The following is a 17,990-nucleotide window of genomic DNA, read 5'->3' on the forward strand; positions in this document are numbered from 1 at the left end:
CCCCCCCGTGCCCCCGCTGGTGTTGTGACAAAGTGTTTGGCGCCGAGGGAGTAAAATTTCACAAACGGAGGGGGGGGGGTAGGAGGAGATAGTTTCTCGCCTGTGATAAGGGGTGGGGTGCAGCTATGGAGGAGCAGTGGAGTATGACTCATTCCTGCAGCAGGATACAGTATGGATGCATGTGTTGTATGTAGGACACGAGGCTCTCGGAGCGGCGGGAGGAAAGCTTGAGGGAGCGCTTGGTAATAACAGCGGCTTCATCTGCTGCCGCTGCCGCCGCTGCATATTGAGCCGGGCTTGAGGAATAATAGGTGAGAGTGATGTCAATTGAAAGAGGTGGGGTGTTTTTTTTTTAAGCAAGTGACGCAAATGCAAGGTTGGTCGTGGGGTTGTGATGCGATGCTGTGGGGTAAGAGTAGAAAAGAAGGTGTTGCCGGCAACTGCTCCGGTGCAGGTTGTCCCTCGTTAGTGCAGTCTGTCTGCGAGCGGCATGTAGTTTATGGAGGAGGGCGGATCGGCAGCAGCAGCACCACCTTTAACTGAGTAAGTATTTCTGACAGAGATGCAGCTTCCACTCCCCTCCCCGTGTTTCCTACATCAGATCGCAGGTTCTTCATCTCCCAGCTCTCTGTCTTCCTCCACCTGGCCTCCTCTCTCCAGCAGGGCTTTTTTTTTTCGCTCGTCCCTGCTCCTGTTTTTGACTTCTTGATGGCCGTCAGCCTGCGTGCGCTCTTCACAGGGCTACGGGATCGACTCGACCCGCCGTGGGGCTTATCTCAACGCTGATAACCGCTCGGTGTTGCGTGTCAGAGAACAGGGCACGAAATGACAGCCCTTTTAGGACAAACTTTCTGGAAGTATCACCGCTCAGTGGATGTGTTGCCTTGCTTTTAGGGTGTTGCTCTAAGGAAAAGGCCTTTCAGCCTTCTGGATAACTCACTGGGTTAGTGTTGCTGCTGCCTGCAAACAAAGAGAAAGGTTTAAGCATGTTGCGTTAGTGCTCTTTGTGTATGAAATAAGTCAACAAACATAAGTAGATCTTTTTGCTTTTGTAGAAGTCCGTTGCCTGTTGGCTGTGTGCCTTTTGAAAATGAAAGCTAGACTGTTGCTTTTCAGCAACTATCGAATGGATTGTTGTGAACTCTTACAGACTTTTATAAACACAGACGGACTGCCTCAGACTTTTGGTTTAGTATTTATGACCTAAGAGCAGCTAAAGACAGCTCCATCAGTCACTGGAACATGCTAACATGTAGTTCAGTAAACATTAACATTACTAACAAAACGAATATGAAGCAGTCTTTTGAGAGGTTGCAACAAAAACCAAATGATCAATTTGTTTGCTAAGGTTAGTAACTGTGGCAGCCATCTTGAATCAGGTTGACTGTAAAGATATTCTTTAATCAGTCGTGGATGTACATCAACAGTTCCTTTCTGAGAGTTTCATTAAAATCCACCCTCTGGTTCATGAGACACTGTATTTTGCTAACAGACTGACTGACACACATACACACAGGCAGAGGTAGAAACGTACACAAAAGCCCTCTTCAGATGTCAGTGACTGCGATGGTCGTTCTTCAGGACTGGGTTTCAGAGATCCCCAGTTCTCCCTCTCCCACACCACAACCTTTTCAAAACAATGACACCCTGTAACCTGAGGGCATCCTCTTCTTCTGTGTTTACATTTGGCACCAAGTGTGGACGCTTTATGCGACTGCTCCACGCCTGTTTTTTTTTGGGGGGCAGCGTAACAGCGCTGCATGCGGGCCCAGCATAGTTACTGTAGCCCTTTGGGTCATTTGCAGTGTTTCCATTTGGATGAATACGTTTCTTGAAACAGTGCTGTGTTTATGAGAATATTTTTAGAAATAAAAAAACAAAAAAAGATATTTATGGAAAAACTTGTGTTTCTGTGTGAGCAAGACCATAATCCCTCAAGTGAGTCCTGGGTCTGCCCCTAGGCCTCCTCCTGGTAGAAAATGTCCCTCAGAAGATGCCTGAACCACCTCCACCGGCTTCTTTTGACGCAGAGGAGCAGCGACTCAACTCTGACTCCTCCCAAACAGCCATGTTCCTCCCCCTGTCTGTGAGGGTGAGTCCCGCCACTCCGCAAGGGAAACTCATTTCTGCCTGTTTTATTTAGTCTCATCCTTTTCGTCATTACCTACAGCTCACGATCACCGCCGAGGGTTGGAACGGAGGTCGATTGATAAATTGACAGCTTTGCCTTTCGGCTCAGCTCACGTTTTCCCCCAACAAAGACCAGTGGCGCATCCGTGTTACAGCCGACACGCCATCCCACCTGTCGGTTTCCTGCTCCGCTCTGCCACCTCTCATGAACAAGAGCGCGAGATAAACTCCTCCACTTGATGTTGGAGCTCATTCCCAAACCGGAGATTGTCAGTCCACCCTTTTCTGGTTTAGTGTTTAGGACTGTGGCCTCAGGCTTGGAGGTGTTCCTTTTTCCTTTTTTTTTCTTCTTTCTTTTTGTAGTTTTTGCTTCACGCTCAGCTGCCAACCGCTCCAGCGCCTGTCGGAGGCCCTGGCTCAATGAGTCCCACATCACCTGCGAAATTCAGCGATGCAGTTTTCATTCAGTCATTCTTGGGGAAAATAACAGAGGCCGTGTACACGTGCAGTACTTGCCATGCGTGCGGTGGTTGTGTATTAACATTTCCATGATGACTTTTCTGCATGTTTACATTCCCTGAACTAACACTGCCACACTTCAGGCAGTTTATTCGCTCTACTGTCTCTAATGGAGCCTAAAAAGTCGTTTTGCCATTAAAACTCATGCGTACAGTGAGCGTTAAACCTGACGGGTGCAGTTTAAACCAGCAGTCCCCAACCTTTTTAGCTCCCCAGACTGGTTCATTATCAGACAGTATTTTCACGGACCAGCCTTTAAAGGTGTGGCGGATAAATACAACAACAAAAAAAAAGATACAACCGGCATGAAAACGGGTATTTTTTAAAAACATAATAAACGTAAATCCATCGTGTCCTCGCAGCTTTGTTAGCTGCATCCAGGTGTTTTGTTATCAACATGAATAACACCCTCTCCTCCTTATGTTCTCTGTGTTTAAACACGCCCTTTAAAATAAGAGACACCACAAATATAAACCGCACAAAGAATCCAACTCACCATAACGCTGATTCAGTGGAGCCCTGAGCCTGTTTCTCAGTAACAAGACGGTCCCATCTAGGGCTTCCAGAGACGTTTGTTTTTTACTCATTTAGCTGCTTGTGGGTTTGTTTTTAGCAGTAATGGATCACATGACCTAGATAAGCGTTCTGACACGCATCAAGAGTGAGTCTTAGACGGATGTAGTGGAGAGAATCCGGTCAGTTTTCAAAATAAATGTTGTTGAGACTCTGAAAATTAAAAAAAAACAGAAATACTGTAAGTTAATTATTCTTTCTGTGCGGCCCGGTACCAAATGACCCACAGACCGGTATCGGTCCGCAGCCCGGGGGTTGGGGACCTCTGGTTTAAAGTACCAATCCATAATCAGAGATCAGAAGCTTTAAATGTTTGTTTTTTGAAGAAGAACTAACACAAACCTGACACGAGCAAACTGGCTATGAACGAAGGAAACCCAGGAAGTATAATTACTAAAGGAAGTAAATGAGCTGCAGGTGGGTTGATTGAAAACAAGCTGAAGTTGTCTTAAATAACCACAAATTTGAGAAATGTTTGTACATATGATATAGCTTATTATAAGGCAGCTGAAATCAGTGTTTTTGTTTCGATAGTCTTTTATTTTATAAAATGCTATCAATATATTATAGATATAAAAAATAAAGGAGGCCCTCTCGGTGATGTTTCAGGGCTTTTTCAGCCCTTTGTTTTGGTTTTATTTGCCAAGCTGCTGCGTTGTTATGATATGCAAATAATGTCATTAAATGACCGAATGCTGCCTGTTCAGACACCTAACGGCAGGAGACTTCATTTTCCTAAAAAAAGTTGATCTTTCTGCTTCAATTACACAGCAAAGACATCACATTATCACTGATCTTCATAAACACTTCAGTAGCTTTACAACCTGACTTATTTGGCGTGTTTTGTTGCGACTGCATTGTGTCATATTAATAAATTATCTGTAAAAGGGTAATTGAATTAATTTGATTTTCTTTGTTGTTAAGCCCCCTTTGCCTGTTGGGTGACTCGGTCCTCTCGGGACTCAACTAGCTGGATGACACACTTCTCCCCTGGCTGCCCCCTCCTCCCCGAGGAGACGAGGCCATCCATGTTGCAGTGTGTGAAGAATAATCACAGAAGCGGAGTAGGAAGGAACAGTTAAATTTAGCCTGCAGACGGGGACGTTATAGGAGGGAAAACAAGACTGTTTAACAAGTGTTAAAATAAAAAGAAAGAAAGAGAGAAGATTTGCTCCCACTGTTGTACTCTGCAGTGCAGTTCGGCTTCTCTTAGATAACCCCCTGCTTTGGGTCTCGTTAGTGTTGATAACACAGGGTCTCTTGGCGTCTCGAACAGGTGGCCTGGCTGGAGAGCAGCATGGAGGAGTGCTTCACGGTGTCATGTTCAAACACAGAGTGTTTCGCTCCCTGTTTTCCAGCATCATCTGCCTTCCACCCCACCACACACACCATCTTTATTCTGCTTCTCTGGCTGTTTGTGAGCATTCCCAAAAAAGAGAACAGGGACTCTGCTCCACTCTGTATCAGGCTCTGTCGCCGTCCTCCTCTTCAGCCAGGTGTGCACCTCTCTCTGCTGTTTGATGGCGTCATGTTCTCGGTCCTACCCGCTTAATTTTGTGCTCTTTGAGCTTATCGGGGTTTATCATCCCGTCAAGCCGTTCATCAGTTTCTCAGAAACGTCCCTGTCCTCTCTTATCTGTCGTCCTCTCCTTCTTTTTCCCACCCGTTCTTCTTCCTCAGCCTCCTCTCTCCTGTCAGCGCTGCTCTGCCGCTGGTGCAGTGTTGCCTTGCAGAGCTTGGGAATGGTAGGAATCAGATTTAGTTGTCTGACATAGAGAAAAAATAAATAAATAAGAGGAGGAGAGGTGTTGGCTTGCAGCGATGCTGTCAGTAACCATTAATTCTGGATGAGATGTGTGCATTCTGACCGGCAGAGAAAGCAACCATGCAGGCTGTGGGTTTCTTTTTTTTGTGTGTGTGTTCGTGTTTGTTTGGGCACATCTTTGTTGTGCCTGGACTTTGTTTCGTTGCGTTGTTGCTAATTGGTCCTCTCGAGGATCTGTTTGTATATGTTGACAAGATGGATGACCGGGACTCAGCTGCTGGTCTCTGTAGGAGGAGAAAACCGGTGAAAATAACATTATTCACTGTTTTGTTTTTTGTTTTTTTTTGTACAGGGATATGGTTGATTTGTTTTGTAAATTAACTACAGTTACATGTGAGATTATCCGAGCATTTCCATCACGCCCTTTTCCCTTTTTACGATGACATGCTTTCTTTATTTCTCGTCTGATTTTTTTTTTTTTTGGTTTTCGTTTTTTGCTGCAGCGGTTCGGCTCACTGACAGATTCAGGACTGAGCTCCTTCAGCGAAGCCGAGCTGGCTCCAAATATAGAAGAACTCGCGCAGAGCTGAAACTGCCTCGACAACAAGTTCATGGTTTTCTCCATTTTATGTTGGTTCTTTTTGTTTTTCTCCCCCTCCTCTCCATGGAAATCAACATTGGCAGTAAATCAAATACAGGCTGCAGCTGCTACAAGTACGTCGGTTATTGATTAGTTTAACTTTTAATTTTCCGGAGTGTTTTTCACACACACACATACAGCTCTCAACTCAGATGGATTTATTTTGCTCTCGGAGCGTGGAAAGCTTCTCTTTTGAAATGCTGGCAGCAGTTTATATTTTGCATCTTTGCTTCCTCAAGCCGAGTTAACGCCTCGGACAGTTGTCCGTTAATTAATTGCGATTGATTATTCATCTTGGCTCCACGGCCCATGATACGTGCATTTTAGGAAAATAATTGCAGGTCACACGTTGTGAATGAAAAGCGGCGGTTCATTTTGAGGGAAATGTTTGTGTCTGCGTTATCTGCCGCTTTCAGCTTAATGTGCTCACCCTCCCCGGCATGTGTCCTTAAAGTGCTCCCATTGAAAAATGATAACCAGCATATATTCTTCTAATGAGAAGTTGTCCTTGGAGAGTAAACAGGGGGATAAAGGATGTATATGTGCTGCACTGTGGGGGATGCTGGAATGGATTGGGGCCAAGCAGGAGAGAAGAGGAAGCAGTTGCTTCCTTTGTGCTATATTTGGTCTGTCAGAAGATAGCTGGTGTGGGAGAGCAATGCATTGTTTTTTAGATCCTCACAGGCTCACACACGAGTCTCGTCATGAACGCACACACACATATTTGCATGCACACCTGCATGCAAACACACTGCAGAAGAGCAAAACAGATGAACTAACAGGAGGCAGCAGCTCCGGGTTTTTGGGCTCCTACAAATGAGAGTGAAGTGAAAATGAATTCTCGTGTCCCTGATTTGGATGCGACTCTCTCCTGACAGGGGTCGGCTGATTCGTATACCAGTAGACCGTCGGATTCAGACCTGTCAGCCGAGGAGGACCGCGAGGCGTATCGGCGTGAAGCCGAACGCCAAGCACAACAGCAGCTCGACAGAGCTAAGGTACGCCACACGGGGATGTACGCAGCTTCAGACGCAACACTTTCCTGTGCCCAGTTATGATTAAAGTCTTATTTTACTGCTTTAGATGCACTTTGATGAGCAGGATTGCTCACAGCATTTATTAGTTTATTTTTATTTGTTTTTACCTGGAAAGCTGTCACCACCTTTCTCATAAGGTAATGCCAAAAAGTGACACACTGATTATAGCAGCCAAAAACATTTTTTTATAAAATAACTGAAAGTTAGGCAACATAAACATACCCAAAGAAGCTAAATATAATTTTGTGTGAACCTCTGGTTATTCGTGGTGATGATGATGATGTTTTGTGCAACCAAAATCATAAACAGCAACAAGGCTGACAGAGGGAGAGACAACAAGCTAAAGCCAGAACCAGGAGACATGAACACTGGGCCCAGGTGCTCCCAGGTAGCCCCTGATAAAAGCCCCTCCCACCATACCTGGAACAGTTTGGACAAAAGGAAGGGGTCGTCACTGCTGACCACTTCTAAAGTTCAGCTGCAAACCTGGTTTAATTAACTGTGCTACTTTCAATTCACTACTGCAGCAAACCTCATTTACAACAAAACTACAAGCATCTGTTCTATAAGAAATATTTAACTTTGAATTATTTGCGTCTCTGTAACGTTCGGAACTTCATGCCAAGCGGAGAAAGCTAAAGACAGTTTAGAGCCATTTTTAGCTTAGACTGAGATGAACCAGCCCCCGTATATCCTGTTATTCTTTTGTCATGTTTACAGAGGAAAAAAGGACTAAAACAAGATTTCATAATCATAAATATATTTGTCTTTATAACGCTGCCATTCAGCTTTGAGTTGAATTATTGAAATGACAAATTAAATAGCATCATTCTAGTGGGGTTAAATGAACTGATTACTGAAGTGGAAAAAACTGGACTTGTTCCTCTTCATACTTGAAAACGTTTCCCCTCTCATCCGAAGGGCTGCTTCAGTTCTGCTTGTGTGTTGGGAGGTCCAGACTTAAACCCGGAACTCCCAGCCCACGATCAGACCTGGAGAGGCCTTTGGGATGAGAGGTGAAACGTCTTCAGGAGTCAAGAGAAGTCCGGTTGTCTAATACTGAACCACTTAGGATTGTCAGGACCTGGATGACTGGAAATCTCCACCAATGTTTTACAGTGTAGAGATTTTTTTCAAGCTCAGTTTTACGAGTATACGTGGACCATAGGCTGCAAATAAATAGAAACAAAGCTGTAGCACGAGCCCACTATTCCTTTGTGCCCTAGAAATCAGATCAGTTAATTTTTTCTGTTTGTTTCTACCAACCTTTTATGTCTGTTTTACTTTATCCCGATCCTGTCACTATGGAACCATAACTTTAAGCTGAAATGGTTCATAATCTAAAGGAAATTGTAAACGGCGTCAAAGAAAAAAAGAGCTACAATAGCTACCAAGCTAAAAATGCTCTTTCTCTGTGTGTTGACGTGTCGTAAACGTGGACGATCTCACCACCTGGTGGCACAGCATAGCTAGTTTGCTGGTATCGTTTGTGCTGAAGCTTTTCTGTTTTTATAAACGGAGAAGAAAATATTTGTCTACAAACATCTGTAGAACTGACTGACTGACGCTCTGTGCTGCAGTTTTGCCTTTTGTTCCAGGCAAAACTGTTCAGCTTGGAACAAAAAAAACACCAAAACATTTAACGTACTCACTCCCAGTTTGGACATCCGGGTTCCTGTAGCCGCTTGTCGTCCAAGCTTTATCTGACAGTTCTTTGTCTCTTGTTTAGTTGTGTCAGAGGCATAAAAATGGACAAGGAAAGATTTGAGAAATATCTGGAGATATAGGACCTCTAGACAATGGCAGAAAGATACTATCTGGTGATCCGTTGCTCTGCTGGAGAGAAAGAACGAATGTTGAGTTTAGCATTTAAAGTCGATCTGCGTTGTTACAGCTCGTCCGAGATGTTTTAAAGCTCTCCCAACAGGGGCTCTGGTACCTCGGTGCTCTTGTGATCTTGAGGTTTGAGCCCAGGTTACGTCAGGAAGGGCGTCAAATCTTTCATACGAGTTTGCTCGCCGTAGCGAAAAGGAAGAATTAAAGCACTTCCAGTGACGCCGCATGCCGCGGTGTTCCTGGTAACATTCAACAGTCGTCAGCTGCATCGGTGTGTTCAATCTGCTCCTCGTCACAGATTGGCGTTTAGGATTTTAAAAAGCAGCATTAACTCTAATAAGCCTTGGAGTCTAGGAGGTAACACAAGTTTTAACAGATGTAGCTGGACCAAGAATGTTAACACAGACTCTGGTGAATTGCAGTCTTGTTGCATCCAAAACTAGATTAAACTAGAAGCATTCTTGTCTGTTTTGTGGTTTTTTTCGTTTCCACAGTCCAAACCTGTAGCCTTTGCAGTAAAGACAAATGTGAGCTACTGTGGCGCTCTGGATGAGGACTGTCCTGTCCAAGGAGCTGCGGTCAACTTCGATGCCAAAGACTTCCTGCACATCAAAGAAGTGAGCCGTTTCTTTCCCTCAGTGACGACGAACCCTCCCTCCATTGCATTAATAAACACATGTGACACAGTGCTGTGCTGCCGACTTTCACAGAAGTACAACAATGACTGGTGGATCGGGCGGTTAGTGAAGGAGGGAGCGGACATCGCCTTCATCCCCAGCCCTCTGCGACTGGAAGCAATGAGACTCAAACAGGAGCAGAAACAGAGGTCAGGTCGTCACACACGCGGGCTGTAAGACTGTCGCTGGATCAGGGTGATAAGTCGATGTGTTGCCGCTGTTGCAGGAAAACAGGAGGCAATTCCTCGAGTTTGGGTGACATGGTGACCGGGAGCTGGAGGACCACACCGCCATCTGCAGGTGAATGTAAGTACTACAGACCGGCCTCCGGGGGGGCATTTCTCCAACCCCTTCTCTCTCTTACCTGTTGTTTGACTGTCTTGTTTTTGTTTTCACAAGCTAAACAGAAGCAAAAACAGGTACGTTTGGGCTGAAATGGATGTTAATGTTATATATAGTTTTATTTTAAGCAACATTATTAAGAGTTTTATAGACTCTGAACATCACTGAAAAACACTTTATTCACCAAATTGCCCAAAAAAATATTTTAAAACATCTTTTACATATATAGAATTCAAATATGACTGTACATGTTCAAAGTTTAGTTAAAAAAATAGGTTTATAATGTTACAGCTAACTGTTAAGGCTTGAGGTTTAGCGGTGTATTTGATTAAATCATTTTCATTTGGTAAAAATATAACTTTTTCAGGTAACTGATACACTAAATAGTTACTAAATAAATGTTATTTTTTGTATAAAACTGGGAAACTCTCTGAAACGTGAGTATTTTTGTTTGTGCTGGTTTCCCATCATTCTTAGCCTTGAGTGTAAGTGGAAAAAATAATAATTTTCTTTGTATGAACAAATACCTCCAAGCCATCTATGACGTGTCACCCCTGTTCCCTCTCCTCCTGGTGCGTTTCCCTTCGTCCTTACCTTATCTGCGGCAGGAACATGTCCCTCCCTATGACGTGGTGCCCTCTATGAGGCCGGTGGTCCTCGTGGGACCATCGCTGAAGGGCTACGAGGTCGGCGTCTCCTCATTTCACCTCTGAGCACCACTTTTTCCACTGAAACTGCTACGTTCGCTGTAAATACGTGAAGCGTGATCATGGCTCGTGTTTGTTTCATGCCAGCATTTTTTATTTTCCCGTTCAGGTGACGGACATGATGCAGAAAGCTCTTTTTGACTTCTTGAAACACAGATTTGAGGGAAGGTCAGTGAAGGCTCTTATGTTTAAACCTCCAAGGTGCTGAAAGTCAGGTTTTTAATAAATAAATGTCAGAAAAACCTGGTTTGTGTTTGTTTGTTTTTCCATTTTTACGCACAGAATCTCAATCACCCGAGTAACTGCCGACCTGTCCTTAGCCAAGAGGTCTGTCCTCAACAAGAGGCCCATAATGGAGAGATCCAACACCCGCTCCAGCCTCGGTAAGAGCCTGAAACCCCCCCCCCCGCAGCCCTTCACTCTAAACAGGAAATCAGTCCGAGCCTGCAAAAATGTGTTTTACCTGTGCAGCCGAGGTTCAGAGCGAGATCGAGCGGATATTTGAGCTCGCCAAAACCCTGCAGCTGGTGGTTCTGGACGCGGACACCATCAACCATCCCGCGCAGCTCGCCAAGACCTCCCTCGCGCCCATCATCGTCTACGTTAAAGTTTCCTCGCCGAAGGTACATCATGCTGACGGTCGTTGCCTTCAGACAGCCCCGTCCTCCCTTCGATCGTTGGTGTCACGGCTGTTCCCTCCCTCTCTCCCTCTCCCTCTCTCTCAGGTGCTGCAGAGGCTGATCAAATCCAGGGGAAAGTCTCAGAGCAAACACCTGAATGTGCAGATGATGGCCGCCGACAAACTCTCTCAGTGCCCCCCTGTGAGTGCTTCGCCGCGTGCTCGCTGGGTTGAAGGGGATTAGTTCATACGGCGGCAGAAAGCGTCCGTCTCACGTGAACCGCGCTGCTGCTGCTTAAATGATCACCGCAGAAAAACAAGTTTCAGCACCTATTTAGTCATCTTTAAATCACAGCTACAACCGATGATGCTCCCTCTTTTAACAAGTTCCCAACCCCTGCAAGTCTGAGGAAGCTTTAAGTGCAGAAGATCGTGTGTGTTGGTTTGTTAAAAGTCTTAAAGTAAAGCAGAAAGCAGAAATATGCTCGGCTATGACACAAAACAAGTAAACGAGGCATTACGCCTTTTTTCTAAATGTAGGCTTTCCCCAAATCTGCATCTGTAACCCGGGCTGGGCAGCAGTTCGGTTTTCATTTAGAGCAGAAGGAGTTTGTTCATTAAAACGCCAAACAACGAGCTGAAAGACTGGAGAGCAAAAGTTACACGCCTTTTTTTTTATCTTCAAAACATCATATCATGTTTTTAAAATTTCACTGCAGCTAAGAATCTTTGCTGATTTATGAGCATTGGACGTCTGTGTAAAAAAAAGAAAAATAGTGTCAGGTATCATTTTTCCCTCCTTCCTTTTACAACATAAGGTGGTTTGTAGCGTAGTTTCTCTCAGTTTATCAAACAGACTCTCTGCAACATTTAGACGTCAGCTCAGATATTAATCGTGATAAAATTAAACACCATTTGAAGTAAAATTTCTACTTTTTTTTAAAGCTGTAATCTTATTGACTGAGCTGTTAAACTAATCCTACTAACCTAACAACTAAAACACGAAGCCTTTTTAGTGAAACATGTTTAAATATAGACATTCAAGATGTTTCATCTGGGTGTTGTCACTTCCCTCAACATAATAAAGAAAACAGGTTTTTTTTAGTTGAAGTAGTTGAGGATACAGCTGTAGTCTGCCTGTTCGTACCTTAAACCAGTCCTTACCCTTACATTGTTTGCTAGTGGTATGCACCAGTTTGATTGTCTGTCTGTTAGCAAAATATCTCACGAACCACTGGCCAAATTTTGATGAAACTCTTAGAAAGTAATTGTTCGATGAACATCTGCAGCTGATTAGTATTTGGAGTCAGCCTGATTCAAGATGGCCGCCAGAGGTGATGGACTCAATATTTAATACCAACTGCTTTAGATACAAAGATAAAGAAAAATATGATCCTATGTAAGAAGAATATTATTATTACTGTTGTATATTATTTACTTTATTTCACTGTGGTCGTCGTCTAATTTCCTTGTTCTCCCCCTCCACCCACCACCCCCACCCCTCCTCCGCAGGATATGTTTGATGTCATTTTAGATGAGAACCAGCTCGAAGACGCCTGTGAGCATTTGGCCGAGTACCTGGAGGTCTACTGGCGCGCCACCCACCTGCCAGGAAACACTCCCCTCAACCCCCTGCTGGAGCAGAGTCTGATGACCCCGCCCTCCGCCATCTCCAGCCTGCAGGTGCGTTGCGCCGCTCCCGGTCGCGAAAGCGCGGGACCACGCGGCATGACTTGGCCGCCGGCCGGGGGAGAGGCGCTGTCGCCCCGTTCTGAAACGTTCTGTGTTGTTGCTGTCTTCTATGCTGTCCCCATCTCAGATTTGTCCGCAGCTGTCTGTCCTCTCACTCATCCGAGCTTAACGTTTTTGCAGTTTTCTGAAACGCAGGAATTAATTGAATGAGCGATTACAAAAAGCGGGGTGAGTAGTAGGGTTTATATCATATGTATTTGCACCCCACCCTCCCCCCGCCCTCCGCCCTCCACCCCGCCCAAACAGAGCACAGCGACTGAGAGAGTGAATGAACCACGTTTTATTCACTCAGATCTCACCACGTAGAAGGTTATGTGTGTTTTTGTTTGTTTTCTTATTGCATCGTGCCGCCTCCTTCATTTTTCTTTTTGAATTGGTGGTTTTTGGGTGATTCCCTGCTCCGCAAACCTTTAGGGAAAAACAATCGCAAAGCAGCGAAGCCCTGCCTTTTATTTAACTCTTAACAAAAATATTTGTTTTCTGCTGACCCTTTTCCAAGCATGCTTTGTGAATGCTGACCCCACTCACACTGGCACATAATTTAAACGGTTACAAGAAGCCTAAAGATCAGGACTTTAACATAAATAGACACAAAGAGCCAAGACCAAAGCATCGGCGCCATGACGTCCCGGTGTGTTCGGGAGCATCTGATCAGAGCATTCATTCATCTGTCTTACCCTGGATAAGTCCGAGGACTTTAAAGGAATAGACCAGATCTTTTCAAGTGGGTCGGGTTGGGAACTATTAACATAGATTATAGATAGTTGGGAGCCGATGATTGCGGGTTTTTTTGGTTTTGCGTCAGCGGCACCTTAACGCCGCCGCTGCAAAACGTCGTGCTGTAATGTGACGACACGTCCGCGGCGTGAGAGTTGTTTGAAACAGGAAACCAGAGCAGCTCCGCAGCTACTCGCACCGCCTGAGTGCGCAGAGTTCACCCAGCTGACGCAGCTAAGCAGCGCGCTTTAGTGGAAACTCTGAGAAGAAGATAGAAGTTTTCACGGGACGGCGTTAATGCAGGACGTGGGGCTGAATTTATTGCTCGATCACCCATCGCTGGGGTGGAGAAAATAGATTCACTACCCTCTCAACACTACATAACCTTTTCAAGCTGTGTAAAACAGCTGAGGTGGTGGATTTTAATAACTTTAATGTACGTCTGGTTCGTAAATTGCAAGGCTGTGCTGAGAAATAATACTAAATTACGCCAGAATAAGATTGAAACTCTGCATCTGCGAATACGTAATCCTATAAAATGTCTGCAGTTGAAGCTGTTTTAAGACCACTTAGACTAGCTATTAGTCCAGCCAGAAATAAACAATTCCTTCAAACTGGGGTCATTCAAAGAGCCATCTGCAACAGGTAAGATAGTAATAGCTCATAACGTTTCCATAGAGTCCTACTTCAGAGGTTCTGAACTATCCCTTTAAAGAGAGTTAACCGACAGCGTGACTGTCTCTACGCCGCTGCATGACGGCACTGTGGCGTCCGTACGGTGAAACGGCTCTGATTCCATCACCTGTTGCTGGAAGGCTTGTGTTCTGACGCCTCGGCCGCTCCTGGTGTGTTCTGTGTCTGTCGTCGTGTTAATCATCGGGAAAACAAAGACCAGGCACGTCGTCGACCGCACGACGCCGCTTGAACGTGTCAGCTACGTTCCCTGATTCTTGACCCAAAGCAGAGAGTGAGACTGTTGAACCCAGGTTGCATATTTTGTGTATTTATGGTCGGAATATATTTGAGGAGGCCAAAAGAAAAAAAAACTGATATTTATTATCAGGGCTCTACATACAGTTTTGTTCAAATCTGTCCTCTAGGTCATGAGATATTCTGCTGACAGACAAATAAAACATACGCAGGACAGAGGATGAAACATTATCACTGCCTTTTGGCGGCGGGCGATAATGGAAGTGAAGTGCCACATTTTATTAGACTCGCTACTGATTATGACCAAGTACTGATCTGTGTTGAAACCTTCAGGTTGCATGAGTTGTGTTCATGTTCAGCCGAACAATCAGAACTTATCAACTCCTTTAGGCCAGAGGGCCTCGATGAAAGCTCTGATTATTTCTTTTTCCCCACTACGTCCTAAAAACAGATTCTGCTTTGTTTTCCAAGCCATCCTTTCAGTGTTTGTCTTCATTTCAGTCATTTAAGAGCTGGTCTGTTTGTTTCTCCAGGTCCGTTTTAAGGCGGTTATCGGGTTGAACAGTTCTTAATTGCTATAATTGTTCCTCTGGGTTGTAAAGAGTTTCACAGCATCAGTTATTCGGTAGAGGAGGTAAAAATGGATTTGGCGTGAAGAGGAGGGTGAGAGTGACCCGACCCGACGAAGCAGTTTGTAGGAAAACAGCTGGGAAATGATGGAAACAGAGAAATACGATCATTTTCTGGACGTAAATTCAGGTCAGCAACAAAAAAAGGCCTAATTGAAGCAAAGTGGTGTTATCACAGTGAATGATCTAAAGTGATAAATTATTAATGCCTTAATTAGCCGTAACATTATGACCAGTTATAACAGTTAAAGCATCTCTACAGATGTGTTTTTTTTGGGGGGGGGATCAGTGTCGTGACGGGGCGTTTGTGGCCCAATAGTTTCCTTTTCTTTTATCTTTTTAATTTGTAAATTTTTTACTTTTCACCCAAACATGAAACTGCTTCTTTTTTTTTGTGTTCGCCTTCAGATGTGGTTTTAAATGAGCCTTTTCCCACAGTTATAGCTCCATCTTTTGAATTATGAGTCCAGTGTAGGGAGGAGGAACAACTGCAGCAAAAAAAAGCAACTTTTTCAACACGCCACGAGGCATGTGAGTGTCGCTTCAAGCGGTATCCTGGTTCATTTTACCTGCCGTATTTCCCACTAATAAGATGGCAGAGTGAGTCATACGGACGGTGCGCTCTTCTTCGCCTTTTTGGGGGGGATTGGTACAAAACAGCAGGAGCTCAGAAACATCTGAACTTTTTATGCAAACTATCAAAACATCCGTGTTCAGTTGTGCCCTAAAGGCACCGGAGAGGTCACTGACCTTTAGTGGGACTCAGCAGCCGACCTGATCCCAGATCAGTTTATGTTTCTGTACACTGTAGATGAAGAAGAGTGTGAAGTTAGCATGACCCATGTAGTCTGAATGATTACATCAATTAGTGGGATCGCAGGCTAAAATCATGAATCAGATATTATCCTTTCACATGCTGTTTCCATTTTTTGTCCCTTTTTTCTGTTTTCAAAACGCTACGTGCTTTAGAGCTTCGTCTCAACCGTCTCCTTTTCTTTCTTCTTTTCACAAATTAAATCCTCCAGAACAAGAACCAGGGGCAGCCCCGAGAGGCGGTGGGCTTGGAGGGTGATGAAGAGGAGGAGGAAGAGGAGGAGGTTGGCGAGGAGGCCCACTCCCCCCTGGAGCAGGACAGTCTCATGCCATCCGACGAGGCCAGCGACTCCCTGTCCCGCGGCCGCAGGGGGAGCCCTTTACACACGGGGGTGGAGGAGGAGGAGGAGGATGTGGAGGAGGAGGAGGAGGAGGAAGAGGAGGATGAGTACGCCTCCCCCTGCCACGCCCACACATACAGGGACATGTACCCCTCCCACCGTGGGCATCCAGGCAGCGCCCACAGTGCCAACGGGCACGAGTCACAAGACAGGCTGCTCCAGCGCGAAGCTCAGCAGGGCCACAACCAGAGGATCAACCGGCAGCGCAGCCGGCCCTGGCCCCGAGACAACTACTGAGACGACCCCCCCACACACACACACACACACACACACACACACACACACTCCCAGCCTCCAGGTCCCCACCCCCCGAGCCCCCTGACTGTCGCGCAGTCCTCGGCAAACTATTTAAAGGTGGCAAAACTTGTCCAGAAAAAACAAAACAAAACAAAACAATCAGCTGTAATCGTTCCTGTCAGTCAGAATCCGATGCTTGGTTCTGCTAACCAGTAACCCAGTTACCGCTCGCTCGCTCGCCCGCCTCTCTGGGGCGGAGACGTTCAGATTCAGTTCAACAGGGCTAACTCACCTCCGCAACAGAAAGGTTTCAGGCTACCAGCTGAACGCGAGCGCCCGACTTTAGCTGCTCCGCCTAAAGTTTCTCTATTGTAGGATGTCTCATAACACTGGCCTTAAAATTCCTAAGACTTTGAATTATCTTTACGATTGCATGAGTAATTGTTTTACGACTATTTGCACATAACGGCAGAACAGGAAGTGAATGATCTTTACAGATAAACCAACATAGGAATGTTCTGTGTTAAAACCGTTTTATGGGTAACCGGAATGCATTTGATTACAATGTATATATACTGAACGGGCACTTGGTTTTGTTTCATTGCTACTTTCTTTTCTTTTTTTTTTTTGTTGATACGGACAAACGTTTGTACCATCCAGGTGTTCCCTGAGCGACGGTCGGCAGCCTTCTGGGCGGTCACAGTCATCGCGAGGCCACCCGGTTCGCTCACTGTTGCACAATCACCCTCTGACACCTCGAAAAGCAAAATGGGCACACAGAATGTAAACCACAACCGAGGACGGGAATGTTCGAAGCGTTTTAAGGGAGCAGATGTCTGTTTTTGTTTTGTTTTCTGGCCAAAACGCTGGTTTACATTCGTCAAAGCACACGCTGCTCAGCCCGCAGCTCTCCTCCGAATCAGAGGCTTCACAGAATGTAAAGCTCGCATGCATTTTGCACCTCCAGCGCCCGGCACACACACACACACCCCTTCACCCCACGCCCCGTGATTCGATTGTAGCACATTACTGATTGTAGCATCAACGACCCCCTCTCCCCCCGCACAGATCGCACCCTCTGTGTCAAACACCGCGTCACCTTTTTGACCTTTTTGGTTTATTGTCCCGTGTGTGTGCGCGCGTCGAGTCCCACACACACACACGTACGTCACGGACACGCCGAGGCTCCCGGAGGGACTCGTTCCATGTCCTCGCGTCGTCTCCGGTCCACGAGCCGAGTCTTTTTTTTACTTATTTTTTTTGGACGTGTCCATTCCTCCGACACAGGGTCAGCGTCTTACCCGTTTACATGCTTCCATGCGTCACATTATATATTTATCTAGTGTTCTGTATATTTAATGAGTTATTATAAAAAAAAAAAAAAGTTTAAAAAAGCAGCATGATTTCAAAAAAATATATATATAAAAAATAAAAAAATCTATGCAAGTGTTGCATGAAACCTGATCGTTTCTTTATTTTTGGATTAAGTATTTTGAGTAATGCATCGATTCTGTCGTCTCGTAGTGGTGGTCTTGTCTTCGGGGCTACTCACTCAGCAGGGAGGAGGTTTTTCCACCATATTTGTTTTTCTCGGACTCACCTTTAAGTCCCTCCGCTAAAAACAATCCCCCCAAAAAATCGCTGCTTCTCTTCTTTCCCCCCCCCC

At 45.3% G+C, this 17,990-nt stretch overlaps 1 protein-coding gene across 2 annotated transcripts in view; it reads left to right on the top strand.

The window, feature by feature from the left end:
* The window catches only part of LOC108232107 (voltage-dependent L-type calcium channel subunit beta-4), a 22,514-nt gene extending 4,776 nt beyond the window's left edge, over positions 1-17,738 (top strand). Inside the window, exons 3-15 of one of the 2 annotated variants that reach the window (XM_025004500.2) lie at positions 6,506-6,625; positions 8,995-9,117; positions 9,211-9,326; positions 9,404-9,483; positions 9,577-9,596; positions 10,128-10,205; positions 10,336-10,394; positions 10,509-10,609; positions 10,698-10,849; positions 10,952-11,047; positions 12,358-12,528; positions 12,718-12,765; positions 15,899-16,005. In XM_025004500.2, the coding sequence (XP_024860268.1) occupies positions 6,506-6,625; positions 8,995-9,117; positions 9,211-9,326; positions 9,404-9,483; positions 9,577-9,596; positions 10,128-10,205; positions 10,336-10,394; positions 10,509-10,609; positions 10,698-10,849; positions 10,952-11,047; positions 12,358-12,528; positions 12,718-12,747 (1,146 nt within the window). In that variant the 3' untranslated portion in view covers positions 12,748-12,765; positions 15,899-16,005. Of the gene's footprint in view, positions 1-6,505; positions 6,626-8,994; positions 9,118-9,210; positions 9,327-9,403; positions 9,484-9,576; positions 9,597-10,127; positions 10,206-10,335; positions 10,395-10,508; positions 10,610-10,697; positions 10,850-10,951; positions 11,048-12,357; positions 12,529-12,717; positions 12,766-15,898 lie in introns of both variants that reach the window. The other variant, XM_017409694.3, reaches the window with a different exon arrangement.
* The last annotated feature ends 252 nt before the right edge of the window (positions 17,739-17,990 follow it).

Source organism: Kryptolebias marmoratus, linkage group LG8, assembly GCF_001649575.2.
Source record: "Kryptolebias marmoratus isolate JLee-2015 linkage group LG8, ASM164957v2, whole genome shotgun sequence".
Taxonomy (NCBI): Eukaryota; Metazoa; Chordata; class Actinopteri; order Cyprinodontiformes; family Rivulidae; genus Kryptolebias; species Kryptolebias marmoratus.